The sequence below is a fragment of the Anomalospiza imberbis genome, chromosome 6 (assembly GCF_031753505.1).
Source record: "Anomalospiza imberbis isolate Cuckoo-Finch-1a 21T00152 chromosome 6, ASM3175350v1, whole genome shotgun sequence".
In the NCBI taxonomy this organism is placed as follows: Eukaryota; Metazoa; Chordata; class Aves; order Passeriformes; family Viduidae; genus Anomalospiza; species Anomalospiza imberbis.
The window spans coordinates 54,669,464-54,683,735 of NC_089686.1; the positions used below are offsets into that span (position 1 = coordinate 54,669,464).

General features: G+C 46.3%; 1 protein-coding gene across 2 annotated transcripts in view; it reads right to left on the reverse strand.

Moving 5' to 3' along the window:
• ABTB2 (ankyrin repeat and BTB domain containing 2) overlaps positions 1-14,272 on the reverse strand; it is a 121,771-nt gene that overhangs the window by 4,149 nt on the left and 103,350 nt on the right. For both annotated transcript variants that reach the window (XM_068194282.1, XM_068194281.1), the window contains exons 4-14: positions 12,370-12,522; positions 10,580-10,745; positions 7,456-7,545; positions 6,914-7,015; positions 5,393-5,489; positions 4,593-4,728; positions 3,364-3,590; positions 2,494-2,672; positions 2,014-2,119; positions 1,769-1,871; positions 1,241-1,331 (exon numbers count right to left, since the gene is read on the reverse strand). In XM_068194282.1, the coding sequence (XP_068050383.1) occupies positions 1,241-1,331; positions 1,769-1,871; positions 2,014-2,119; positions 2,494-2,672; positions 3,364-3,590; positions 4,593-4,728; positions 5,393-5,489; positions 6,914-7,015; positions 7,456-7,545; positions 10,580-10,745; positions 12,370-12,522 (1,450 nt within the window). The remainder of the gene's footprint in view (positions 1-1,240; positions 1,332-1,768; positions 1,872-2,013; positions 2,120-2,493; positions 2,673-3,363; positions 3,591-4,592; positions 4,729-5,392; positions 5,490-6,913; positions 7,016-7,455; positions 7,546-10,579; positions 10,746-12,369; positions 12,523-14,272) is intronic.

Below are 14,272 nucleotides of genomic sequence, written 5' to 3' on the forward strand. Positions count from 1 at the left end.
CACAGAAGTGTCCTGGGTGCTGTGTGGGGCTTGCAAGCTCTGCTTGCCATTCCTAACAGGGCTGGGAACGAAACTAAGCTGCTCCTTGTGAGATTGCCTGATTTGTAGAACAGATTTATGTGAGAGCAGAGCTCTTCCCAGCAGAGCCCTGAGCAGGACACACATCTCTGGTGGCTCAGCATCCTCCGCCCTACCTGAGCCCGCCTCTCCTTAACCCCTCTGACTGTATTTACCATCAAATTGTGAAATACTTCACTGTTTCAATTCTTTCTGATTTGTCTCTCTCCCTCCACTGAAGCACAAGTTTATCTTTAGGAACCTTTTGGTGTACAAATGCTGTTAAGGAAGCTTGTTTCAATAGTCAGTTATATTTTCATCTCTGTTGTGGCTTGAAGCTGCAAAATTTGGATGTCGCCTATCCAACACAAAACTTGTACAGCCCCTTACAAGCAGAACAAAGATGTTCTCATGGTCAACTTACTTCCCTCTAGTGAGATAACAGCACTGCTGACCAAGAGACCAGGTTTGTTTGCTTATAAAAAGAGAAAAAAAAGCCTCAACCCTTTAGTGAAACAGCCACATGACCTATTCGGCACTTCACATCTCCCTGTTCCTCCATTAAATATGGAAATGTCATAAAAGCAAAGCACAATTCTCAGTTCTGAGCCTTTCTTGACAGGGACACCATTGATTTCTCATCATCTGATTTGAATTAATATGAAGCCTGGCAATGCACCTGCTGTAAATAAGTTACTCTTTGCTTAGCAAAGGGACTCTTTGCTTAGCAAAAGGGACAGTGAAAGATGATTTCCTAAAGTGCCTGTGAAGAGATTATCCTGTTCCTATTACTAACACTTTGCAGCACTGAAGTAGCTCTACCTACATCCTAACATGAAAATGGTGTTGTGAAAAGTATGAAAATGGTGTATTAAGAGTATAAAACTACTTTCCAGTAGAAGACTAGTTTCTCCTGCTTTATGGAGGAGTCAGCTGCCTAGGAAGAAAATAAGAATATAGACTGGAAGAGTCTGTTTTAAGGCTGGAACTTTGGAAAAAGGGTGTTTCAGAAAACTCCTGAAATTCATATATGTTGAAAGGTACTCCATTTCTACTTGTAATATTATCTAATTATGATATTACTTATTTTCTACTTATGATATTACTATTTGGCTTTGTCTTTCCTTCCAAGTGGTTGAGAAAAAAGAAATGAAAAAGAATAAAGTGGAATTAAGTCCCATACCTTGAAAATGTTGTATTTCATATCGCTGATTTCAACAGTCTTGCTGCCGTGGCCATCGTGCTCTGTTTTATTGGTCATTAGTGTCTTGAACCTGGGAATGGTTTTAAGCAGATTTAATTGAAAAGATTTAATTGTATTACTGTGTCACACACTCATCACAAAAAGCAAAAGGAAAACAAAAATCTCTCCTTGTTCTTTGCAAGCTGAAAATTGAAACATTTCCTTTAATTTAATGATGATTAGTTCAGGAACAATTTAAAACTGTAAATTGCCTGGATCTGATCTAATCCCACCCTGTGATAGGTGGAAAACCCTGTTACTGTGCCAAGAACAGAGAAAGAAACTGCTAACTGCAAGTGCACCAGGCCAGTGTGAGATTCCAGGAAAGCTGGAGCAAGTGCAGCTCTCCCTGCAAACAAAGAAGGAATGGGAAGGCAGGGAATGGCTGGATATGCACATTCCAACTACCACACATGATTTCAGGGATAGTCACGGCTGGATTCATTATGCCCCTGGTTAGTGACTCACCTGTTAGATGCAGTAACCAGCAGGACTTTGTGTGCATAAAAGAGCTTTCCTTCCACTAAGAAAGTTACATCAGACATTTCTTTATTGTTCAGAAAGTGAGGATCTGTTGGGTAAATGGACAAAAAAAAAAAGGTGACTTTTCTTTTTAAATTGTTCATGCTTTTCAGAAAGAAATCCAAACAAACAAATAAAAACCCAAGCCAGCAGCAACCAAAAGAAGCCCACTGCTCAGGTGAGCACCTTACCCAGCCGAGCTGGCAGAGTCTTTCGGATCTCGGGAATGCTGGGAATGGGGCTGCTGCCGTAGCAGTGGGTGAAGATGGATGCCAGCTGCTGGTTGATGGAATCATTCTGTGAGGAGGATGGAACAGGGATCAGCAACTGGACATCGAGCAGGGTCCAAATGTGCTGTAAGGGGTCCCCTGGGGCTTACACAACTTAGCCCTACAGGAGTAACCTCCCCACAGAGGGACAAGTTTTAAATTAAGCCAAAATTACAATATCTGTGGAGTTATGGAGGTATAAAGAGCTGTAGAGCTTCCCCCAGGTGTGTGTTTGAGGACTGCCTAGGGGCTGTTCATGAATTTAGATAAATGCTTCCAGGGCCATTTCCATGCCATAACTCCTAGGGACTTTGCCCGGCCATTCCCTTGCTCCTGCTGTGCACAACAACAATGAAACCCCAGAATGCTCAGCTCTGACACAGTTATAAAACTCTGACTTACTTTGCTGGTTTTGAGGATGTCAAACATGAGCTGCAGCCCCTCACTGACCAGCTCCTCGTTGTAATCCTCCTCTTTGATGGTGACAAACTCCCGCAGCAGGGTCTGCACCACGGAGTAGCGTGACTGGGAGAAGGTTGTCCGTAGGGACTCGATCCACACATGGAGCTTCCAGGGCACTCCTGCAGCCACAGGAAAAAGGGACAGTGAAAGATGATTTCCTGAAGTGCCTGTGAGGAGATTATCCTATTACTAACACTTGGCAGCACTGAAGTAGCTCTACCTACATCCTAAGAGCAGACAGATTTTTATCTTGATATTAAAGGTGACTGAATTGGGTCACTGAGAGATTAAATGACAAAGGATTGGCAGCAGGATCATAAATTGGAAATTTCTGCTGATTTTTAAGTATCAGAGACTCCCTCTGTTTCATTCTGAGCTTCATGGTTAGTCAGAACCACAAAAAAAATGAACTGAAGTTGTAAGGCTATGTAATGCCACACAACTGTGGTGTGAGGTCTTTCCTCCCAGTTACACACAGCTTCAAAGTTGTCTCTCTCCTACCTTGAGTTCAGTTTTGTTCCTTCACCTTAAACCACTGATAAACATTGAATTTTAGGTGTAAGTATCCAACAGGGAGAGATGCCCCTTGCTTTTGATAAATGGGAACACAGGATCCAGCCAAGAGTGAGGGACACCCCAGAGCAGCAGGAATTTGAAAAAAAACCCCAACAACTTGTGAGGAGCCTTAAACACTTTTAAAATTTAGATTAGACAGCTTTGCAGTTGGGGTTGTTGCTCTTCTAAGTGACAGGGGCAGAAAAGGAAGGTTTTTATGCCTCATGTGCACAAGGCTTAGAAGGAAGGGCTCACCCAGTGCCCTGAGCTCCATGGTGATGTCCACGTAGCCGTGCTCGGCACTGTAGTACATGGCCTCCTGCAGAGCCTTCATCCGCGTCTTGCACAGCCGGACCTGCCCCTCGCTGGAGCTGCCCTGGCTGGAGGTGTCACTCTCCACCCCCTCGGCCAAAATCTCCTCCAGGGACAGCACATCCCCCTTGGCCTGCTGGGGCTGGCTCAGGAGCTTGCGCAAGACGTTCCTGAGCAGAGAGGTTACACTTACTACAAAGGAAATTTCAACAACTCAGACAGGACTGTGGGGATTTGGGATTAGGGATCCGGCTCACTAAACAATAATTTCCTTCCCAAAGACAGCTGGCACTGTGGAGCAGCATGGAAACCACTTGTCCTTCCCTACCCCACATCCTAGAAACATCCTAGGCTGCCCATCAGCAAGAGCAGAAACATGGCCCGTACTCCTCACATGGTGGGTTTGTTTGGAATTTCACACGGCAGTTGCAAGAAACAGACTTTCTTGTTTGTGTCTTGTTTGGGGAGTTTGCATCACGGGTGTCCCTCAGCCAGCTGCGGACAGCTGCTCCAGCAGGGCCACCCAGCACTCCCTGTGCTGCTGCACTGCCACCAGCCGGTGCTCTCCATGCACCCACACCCCTCCCTGGGGCTAAATCCAGCTTATTTAAGGACCTAGCTTTAGGATCACCCCATCCTATCACTGTGGCAGAACAAGCCTTGGATCTCACTAACATTTCTTCAGGGAACACAGAGATTTCTGGAGGAGCTTGCAAATAATGTCTTATTTCTGAACAACCACCCTGAAAACAGGGTTGGAGAGTCCAGGCTGGCTGGTTTAATGATTCACCTCTTGGTTGGCCCTCCAAAAACCAAAGATGCAGATGCCCAGCCTCTGCTCTAAGTTATTCTTGCCACCTCAACCTGATTAGATTCCATCTCAGAACATGAACCAGGATCTCACAACCCTGATTTCATAACCTACCCTTAGGTGGGACTTGGTCTGCTGATGTGGGTCCTAAAACCAGCTCACTCTCAGTGCTGCAGAGCCAGACCAGCAAGTGTAAGGACAAGAAACAGCAAACAAAGATCTTTGTTCTTTGTTGTCAGGAGAGTCTTAACCCCATCTGCTGAACTGCACACGCAGGGGTTTGGGTCACGAAGTCACACAGGACACACAGCAACACCTAGAGGGCAAAAAAGCCCTGGTCTGAGCAGGAGCAGAGCACTACCTGTGGCCGTGTGCCGCTGAGTGGCTGAAGCAGTTCATGTCCTCGTGGAGCGATGATGACATCCCATTGACTTCCAGCATGCTCAGGAGTGGATCGGCGCCCCTGCTGAGCAGCAAGCTGACCAGCTCGTAATTCCCTGGGGAAAAAGGACAGGAACATCAGGATGGTCCCTCTGTGGAAGCACAAAACACAGGACTGGCCACAGGCAGGACTCCCTGGCTCCGTTCCCATTAGATGGAGTAGGGAGTGGCGGCAGGAGATCCAGCACTGGGTGTCACCGGGAGAGGAAGAGGCCTTTTTTATCCCTTCCATAAAGCTTGGAGCAGAGCAAGCCAGCCACTCATCTTCATAAAAGCACAAAGATAACAGAGAAAGAAACAAAAGGAAAAAAACTAAAACCACTTTGAGGTGAAAAGTGTTGACAAACAAGGCCAGCACAGACTCATTCACAGAATGCTCAGCTCCTGACAACCCGCTAGAAGAAATGCAGAATTTTTACCTGCATTTAATAAACTAATAAACCAAATTTCTTTATATAGCAGTTATTTTTGCCCAGGCTGAATGGAAACTTGTTAATTTTTCACATCTGGGTGTTGCTTAGGGCCACAGACAGGCCCAGACTAAACAGGGGCTGGTTTATGTTCCTTGACAGTGCTTTGTGAAGGACTTGGTGCCATCAGCTCTGCTGTGGGGGCTCTGGGGAGGAGTCAAGAGTGGGACAAGTTGGAAAACAGATACTTGGGGCCCATCAGGCTGGTGGCAGTAAGAGATGGAGAGTGCTGAGGCCACAGGGAGCTCACCTGCAGCTGAGGCCAGCTGGAGGGGGGTCTCAGCGTAGTTGTCCTCCCCAGTGTTCACGGCAGAGCCCTCCACATGGGCACCAGCATCCAGGAGCAGCTGCAAGGGGCACAAGAAAGACAGGGAGTTGGGAAAAGAGCAATTCAGAAGGACCAAGCAGCCAGGGCTGGGTGTTAGAAAGGAGAATCAGTGGGTTCAGAGCGAGGAGGGCCCATCTGGAGAGCACCACCTCCTTTTTTAAATCTCCTTTATGGCATGGCTGTGCAGTTGGAATCTCCATCTCCAAAGGGCTCTGCAATCAGAGCAGGAAGTCCATCCTAGCTCCATGCTGTGCACAGGAAGCAGGGTTCCCCCAGGGAATTACCAGGCTGGTCATACCTCGTGGAGCCTGTGTAGGGAGGCCTGGCAGCTGCAGGGATTGTCACACAGAGCCTGCTTTCACTGAGCTGCTGTGAGGGAAAGAGCCCCCTCCCAGGGGAAGGGGAGAAGGTGACAGGGTGATGGGGATGTTTTATGGCCAGGTGGGGCTGGCAGAAGGCTCTGGAACACCCAGAGCAGTTCTGGCAGGGGCAAGCAGGGAGGATCAGCTCTGTCATGTGTATCCACCAGGATATTCCATGCTTCCATGACTGTGGGCACTGCAGTACACAACAGGAGCTTTGATTCACTTGGCTTCATCTCCTGGGAGACTCAAACTCGTATCTCACACATAAATTAAGGCTGTCCAACCTCTGGAATACCAAAGGCTGCCCGGGCAGTTTGCCAGGTGGAATCTAATCTTTATAATTATGTACAAATGTACACAAACAAAAGATGAGTGTGTGCAGCCTCCATTTACTTACTTACTTTTTTTTTTTATTCCTTCCCTTTGAGCAGAAGGCAAATTAAATTCAACAGCAATTGATTGTCTGCTGTGATCAGTTTTTCATTCCCCTGGAAGTCTGGGTAGCATTTCTGGGGCTCCACACCATTCTGCTGCCCCCTGTGATAATTCCACAGAAAAGGGAGCAAGGAGGATGCCACAGGCTGAAATCCCACAACAGCTTAAGTCTTGTTCATGCAATTCTCAAGGATTATGAAGGAAGTTACAGATGATTTGCTGCCATTAGAGCAGACATCAGCACACACTGGATTTTTGCACATGTAAATTTATAAACCAATTAATATCTACTGTTATAAGGCTCCTGATCAAACAGCCAAACTGCAACCACTCCACATGAAGCACTAGTTTATTTAAAACCAAAGAAATGATTGTGCAGCACTGTTTTGGGAGCAGTGAGCCTTGGAGCAATACTGAAACCAAAGAAAAATACTGAAACCAAAGAAAAATACAGAAACACACCGTGTTTTGTTCTCAAGGCCTTGTTAGGAATTGTGCCACCAGTTTTCATTCTCCTTGTTTTAAACAGCACTCAGTTTTTTCACTGGTGTTTAGGAGGCTCAGGAAGGCTGGGAGCGAGGGCTCACAGGGCTGCATTTCAGTCCCCTGTGCCTGCTGGAAGGATTCCTGGCTGGAATCTTACCTGGACCACCGAGATGTGCCCGTGTAACACGGCGAAGGTGAGAGCAGTCCAGTGCCGGCTGTCGGGATGGACCGAGGGGTACCGTGGAGAGGCACTGGGCACCTGGAGCAGGGAAGCAGCACTCATCACCCACTGCAGCCTGCCTGCCTTCCTCCCCTGCCTTCTACAGAGCTTCCTCTGTGAGTGACAAGCCCAGGGAACAGGGACTTGGGCCACTTAGAGAACACTGCGGGGCCACCACTCGCTCTGCCCCACCCCCTGGGACTCTTTAATGGGCTCACTGGTTTCTCCCTGTGGCAGCTCCTTCCCTCCCCCTCCCTGTGCCCATTACACTTGCCAGTGCCAATCCTAATTGGAGCCACTGCGTGCTCCAAGAGGTTTTGAAGGTTTTCTCCCCCCGCCCCAAATCCCTGCAGTGACAGTTTCTGAGAGAAATGCCTTGCTTGAAGCTTCCAGGACTGAAGCCTTCAGTTGCTAGGAGAGATTTCAGAAGTCCTGTTAGTTTACCGCTGGATACTTATGGGCAGAGGGTATATACTCACTGGTATATCTAAATTTGCTCCAGCATCTATAAGCATTTGGACCATGGCTTCATCTCCAGCAGCACAGGCGTACATGAGGGGAGTCATACCCTTCAGAAAAGAAACAAAAAATAAAAACAAAAAGAAAGTTACCTTTCTATCCCTATCAATAGTGACACTGTCATGGACACAGCAAGTTTGAATCTTAATGTACAATGTGTGTGTAGGACAGCACATATATATTTATAAAGCATTTTTTGACTTCTATGCAGAGGAGGCACAACTGATATTGGGAAATGACCTGGACAAAACATCACTGGACAAGGCTGAAAGAACACAAAAAGGATCACTGAAAATCCTAGTCTTGTATTGTCCACAATTCTCCAGCTTTCCCAAGGCTGCCAACAAAGAAATGCCATTTCTTGGCTCATTTGTAGCCAAATGAACTGAAGGCAGAAAGCAACACAAAAATACAGAGGACGAATTTATTTGGCAACTTCTCCCCATTGCTAAAATCCTATTTGCCTCAATATTTCAGCATTTCAATCCCATAAATCTCCTTCCCTCTACTTAACCAGCAAACCATGACGGCTCAGTGATGAATTATGAGAAAAATGAGCCTTACTTATGGAGTTCATTCCTGAAATAGCCAAGGACAGAAAGGAAATGGCCTGGTAAAATCCATTCTTGCTCACATCCCACAGCTTTCCTGCCCCCTCCCCTTAATTATTGCAGGCATGTGGATTTTTTACAGGCAGCATCTCCACAGCTCAGTGTGCAATAGCAGAGCTTCATCCTTAATGGGAGCTGTACTGTAAAACAGAACTACATCTCTCACACAGGAGTGCTGCTCTTTACTCTGCAAAGGTGTCTGTTCAAAGCAGCCACAACTCCCAGCTTCCTGCTTTGGGGCACTTCCATTGGTGAGGATATTTCTGGGTGAGATATTCTGGCTTTTGTGGGGCTTGGGAGGCTCCACACTCATTACAGACAAACTGAGAATTCAAAAGGCAGGTCTGCAGGCACAAACCCCAGTGAGGGTTCTAAAACTTGTACAGACTTACATTGTCCTTTTTAAAATTTTTAATGTTAGTGTTGCACTCCCTCCTTGCTCCTTGCCAAGGGAAGAAGAGATTTTTTCCTAAACATCTCTAATCCCCTGAAACCAGAGTGCTTGTTGGTGCCCATCAGAACTGAATATGGGTTCCTGCTCCAAACTCGTGTTTCTGAGGGGATCTTCTGAGCTCTTTTCCACAGATTTCCACGTACACAGATGGACGAGTGGGTCTGAACATCCTGGACATGCTCACACCCTGGGAGTGGTCAAAATCTCAACCTGGATCTAAAGCCTTTGAATTAAATTATCCAGCAGCTCTGTCATGCCTAAGTCAGTTTCCCCAAGTTTGGGCATCTGGCTTTGTCTTACTCTTTTCCAAAAGGGGCAAAACAAGTTGGTGGCAAAGTCTGTCTTTGGTTTCCTGTTCCAGCTATGGCAGAGCTCATTCCCAGAACTTGAATTTAACTCTGCCTGCGGTTGGCAATGCCACACAAGGGCTTGCTTGGACACAAAGCCGAGTTGCTCCAGAGTCAAGTGGAGAATTTCCAAGCAACAATGTCTCCAAAGGGGCCTATCCTGCCCTTTTTGTTGGTGCCAAAACACTCTCTGAGGGCCAAAGACGACAGAGCTGCCCCTCTCACAGCAGGCCTGGCAAGAAGATCCCACCCACAGGATGAGACATCAGTGAGTGACAGCAGAAACTCCACAGACTTCCCAAGGAGCTGCCCACAGGGGTCTCTGGGCTGACAAAAGCCAGACACCTCCCAGTTTGCTGGATGAGAGGTAGGGAACATCCAGCAGCGAGAAGCGACAGTCCTGGCACCAGTGTCTGAGGTGTTGGGACACAGTGTCTCACAATGCAAATCACAAAATAATCTTTGAGAGAATGAGAGGCCTCTGGGCTACAGGAACTGCAAAAACTTATTTAAAAGAATATAAAAAGGAAGTGGGGAACCTTCATAATATAAATCTGCCCCCTCAGTCACTTTACTTAAGTGAATATCTATGATGAGATACCCACCCCAGTGACCACAAAGCTCCTGGTACTGGATTTGTAAATAAGGCAACTGCACATCCAGATAATGTCCAGGAGCAGCTTCTGCTATTTGTGTATATATTCACACTTCCCTTAAAACTGCAGGATGGTGGGAAGTGCTATGGAAGACGTGCCAGTTTCAGAGCTGGGTCTGAAATGTTACTGCAGTAAAATGCTGGCAGTGAGAAAACCTCTCTACCTGAACATAGTCCCTTCCCACTGCTCAATATCCTCTTGTTCCAGAGATGTGACAGCTCATTCTCCTCGCTGTGACAGCTATAACGAGTGTTTATTTAGGAGAGGTGGCTTTTTCCCCCCTTTTTTTTTAAATTAAAAGCTAATTCCATGCATTGAATGATATCCCAGAGGACAGACTCTGCTGTTACTTGATGGGACTGACAGCATGAGCAGAAGCAGCCAGAGACTCCCAGGACTACCAAATCCCTATGGTTCAGTGTAGCTGAGCATGGAACAGTTAAAAATGGATAAACAGACACATCAGCATGATGGACTATGAGCAAATCTAACACTGACTGACACCAGGCCACTGGGGTGGGGTCCTCAGGGCTGTTTCTTGTATTCCAAACTGCTCTGAGCCCAAAAGTCATGAGACAAAAACACCTTTGGTCACTCTTCACTAACCCAGTCGGGATTTGGGCTGTTGAGGCAGAGGGGAGTGTCACTGGAAAAGAAACCACTTTGCTTTGACATCCTCTCAGCACGTATCAGACTTTCCATTCACTGCCCCTGTGTTAACCTGCCTGCCATCGGCGCCTGAGACAGCCCATCCAAAGAACAGACATTCCAGCTGATAAACAATCCACTCTGGGCTCTAATGGGATTTTTTTGGATCTGTGGCATGAGAGTGGGGTGGGGAAGTATTTTTCTGTGTTTTAAGGGGATGCATTTTCAGCCTAAACCACGAGCTAGAATTAGAAAACCCTCGGCGAGGCAACAAACACGACCTGGTATTGATTTGCCACGTGAAAAGGAAGGAGCCAGCTGCTGATGCAGGGAATTTTGGGGTCGTGAGGGTTTGTTCTGTGGCACACCTGATCATCCATGGTGTTCACCCCGTCGGGGCCCAGTGCATCGATGGCTTGGTTGATCAGATCCGTCCTCCCGCAGTTCAGCATCCGGAAGCCCAGATCTTGCTGGAATTTCTCAGTAGCAGCTTTAGCATCCAGTCTCCGGAAGGAGCTGAAGCAGCATTCAGGTCTGTGAAAGACAAAAGAATTCCTGGATGGTGCCCATACCATTAAAAAAAAAAAAAAAGGATCCTTAGTCTTTGCTGGGCAAAAAAAAAAAAAATCAAAATTTTTTAGAAGTATGAAATAAAAATCAAATTTAGGCAGGGAAACACCCTCAACGCTTTTCCAGCAACTCAGTTGAAGGAAGTGCTTTAACGTTTCTGTAAGGATCTACTAAATCCTTATCCTTTAGATGACTATCAGGACAACTTTTATGTCATCTGGAAGGAAAGGAGCCCTGGGATTACTGTAAATCCTCTGGCTGGCTGCTCAGACTCTTCTGAATTCCAGACCTGGAAGTGTGTCTCCTTCACTGAAGGATCACTTCCCAACTGGAGGCTGGCACTGGGAGCTCAGCCCTTTGATGTTATTTTGGGGTGAATGCCTTCCACAGTACCCGCCTGGTTTCCAGCACAGGCTCTTCAGCAAACTCTCAGTGAGTGAGATATCAACCTGCCAAGTTCCTCTGATAAATGAGATGCTTTCAGCACAGCCATCCTCCTCTGGAGAGCCTGGACAGCCTGCCAGAGGAACAGGCCACTCATCACCTCACACAGAAGATTCAGCATGAATCTCATAGAAAAATCCTACCATAATCTTTTTCTAACTGGCATCACAATCTACAGTGTTACCCAGAATAAGATGTAATTACTTTACATAATAGTAAAGAAGAAAGAGAAAAAGAATAATTATGTAAAAAAAAGTGAAATAAAATTACTCCATTTGAAATCCAGTGAACCTCAGAAAAACAGAGGTTTTTGAAGGGATGGAACTTGCCTTTGCACATTGTTCCTATCCCACCAAGCAAGCCAGGAATAAACAAATAAATAAACCATTAAACAAACAAACCAGTTTCAAGACTTTCTGTCAAATAATGCAGTAATGCAATCTTGCATCAACCTTTTTCTTTTTTTTTTTTTTCCCTGGTTTAGATCTTTCATTCAAGCTATCCTAAAAAGCAAGGAATAATCTTGCAATTAAGTCTGAGGCACAGAAAAACCCCAAACCCAAATACCTGCATTTCATATTTAACTTTCAGAAAGACAAAAAAATCTTTCTTCCCCAGCTGCAGAGTTTGACCAAAGTTCTTTTATCTCTGGATGTACTGGAAGGTTAAACGTGTATCGCCTGTGCGGCACAGCGTGATCTGGCTTCTGGGAAATGTAACTAAAGTATGACCCTGAAATTAGCTCAGCTGGTTAGAGCATAGTGCTAGTACTTAAGAGTTGGACTTGATGATCCTTGTGGGTCCCTTCCAGCCAGGAATATTCTGTGCCTGAGCACCAGGAGCTCCCACCTGTGGTGCACCAGGCCGGGCTCTGGCATTTCCAGCACTGGAGGGACTGATAAGAGACTGAGTGAGCCGAGCTACAGCCCACGGAAGGGACTTTCTGAGTTTGTCATCTCTTTTGGAGCAGCAAGAGGTGCTGTCCATTAATACTGTCCGTTTTTGTGCTGGTGATTGGCCAGCACTGAACCCACCACACTAACTTACCACTGGGGAATCTCAACTTTGCGAACCAAAACCACTAGAGGAAAGTTTTAAGAAGCTTCAAGGACCAGAGGAGCTTCCCAAAGCTTAGCCCACGTACTTGAGTTGGCGTGGCTCGCAGTCCAGCCCCGGGAGGAGCAGCCTGGCCGTCTGCCTGATGTCGTCGCTGTCCACGGTCAGGCTGCGCCGGTGCTCGGCGTAGGTGATGGCCACCCGCATCCACTCCATCAGCGGCGGCAGCAGCATGAAGGGGCTGTGAAGGGAGGGGAGAAATCCATTATGGAACAAAGGCTGAGGCTGGAGGACACTTCGTGGGTGTGCAAGGGGGAGCCTGGCACGGATAAATCCCACCTGAGGAAGGAAACTGGACTGGAAGGTCACGGCCACGGGAAGGAGCTGCTCAGCCTCGGTCACCCGAACAGCTTATGTAATAGCTGTGTCTGTTGTTCTAAATAATCCATAGGATTATTTAGTATTTATTATTATTTTTATGCTCCTCCGCTAGGAACACCAAAAATACCCTTGACTGTTTGCAACTTCAAACCTTGCTAATTCAGTCCTGCCTCCATTAATCTTTACACTACGACTATCCCCACGGCTTTTTGCATTTAGCCTTTCTTATGCAGAGCTCAGTTTTGCCCACCTGACCCTCAGTTTTGCCCCCCTGAGCCTCCAGACCACAGAACTGGTGGAATAACGAGGTTTTACTCAATATGAAGGGCTGCAAGGCAATAAAGGAATATAAATAAGGTAATAGCAGCAGCACCAGCTTGTGATTAGCCCCCCTTACTCCTGCTGTAAGAATGAACACAGCACTGAGATTACACATTAATGGATAGTTACCATAATACTCTCATACACAACCTATCCAGCCTCTCAATATACAGCCAGACTGATCTATTTTGCTTGATTTTCCCCCAAGGATACCTGCCACCCCAGTGGAAGGCTTGGAAGTGCCAGCTGTCATGAAAACACCTCTCCCATTCCCAGTAACGACTTCATTAATGCTGCGGAAAAAGGTTAAAAAAAAAAAAAAAGCCTGTTCCATTTAAGCATTCAAAAGAAAAGAACTGAGGGGAGAAAGGATCAATTCCTTTACGAAGTTCAGAGAGGAAAAAAAATATATATAAGGGAATATGAACTGATTTGGGCATTAATGAAAGCGTCTGAAGCCATGAAAGGCATTTTCAAAGCTGTGCCTGTGTACATGTGCGAGGGCAGGAAGAGTGAGCTGCACCAATCCCGTTAGAAACCATTTATTCATAATGGGATTTACAAGCAGAGCTCCCTTTAGCACGACTTTGAACACCCTTCTGGCTGGAATAACTCCACTCTGTAAAAATATGTGCTGTTCCAATTTTCCCAGTTGCCAGGTGCACCCTGAAACGCTGCCATTATCACTCTGCAAACACACCCACTATTTTTCCCTCTTCTTCTCTTCCTTTTCTTCTGAGTTGTGAAACAGCATCTACAAAACCAGAGGTGTTTTAAGCACCGGATCCTGGATTGCCCAGGGCCAGGGTGTTTCTAACAGGACATTGACTTTCTCTTGTTATCAAGTCTTCCTTTCTGTCAAAAAATCAGAATATCAGGGTTGCTACAATCACCACTTTGAAAACGACCCAGCAGCTCATCCTTTCCCAGACTTTCTGAAAGGGACTGGATGAATCATTCCAGTTCATCCAATTCAGAGCTGATCGACCTCCTTAAGGGAAGAGCAGGAATTATCCACAGGCATTTGGGAGATGCCTTTCAGCAAATTCTCTGCTCCAGAGAATTTCAACTCTTATCCGGCCTGGAAAAGAGCCATTCACACTTTCTGAATGCAGGTACTTAAGAGAGGAGCCAGAATAATTATTTATCTTTTCTATGTACTCTGCAGAGCCTCTAGCATGGGATTCAAAGTTCCACAGTGGTGGTGAGGGCAGAGAGGTAGGCCAGGGAGGCTAAAAGCACCGAAATTAAATAAATACAGAATTAAATTATATTTAGATTGGGAATGC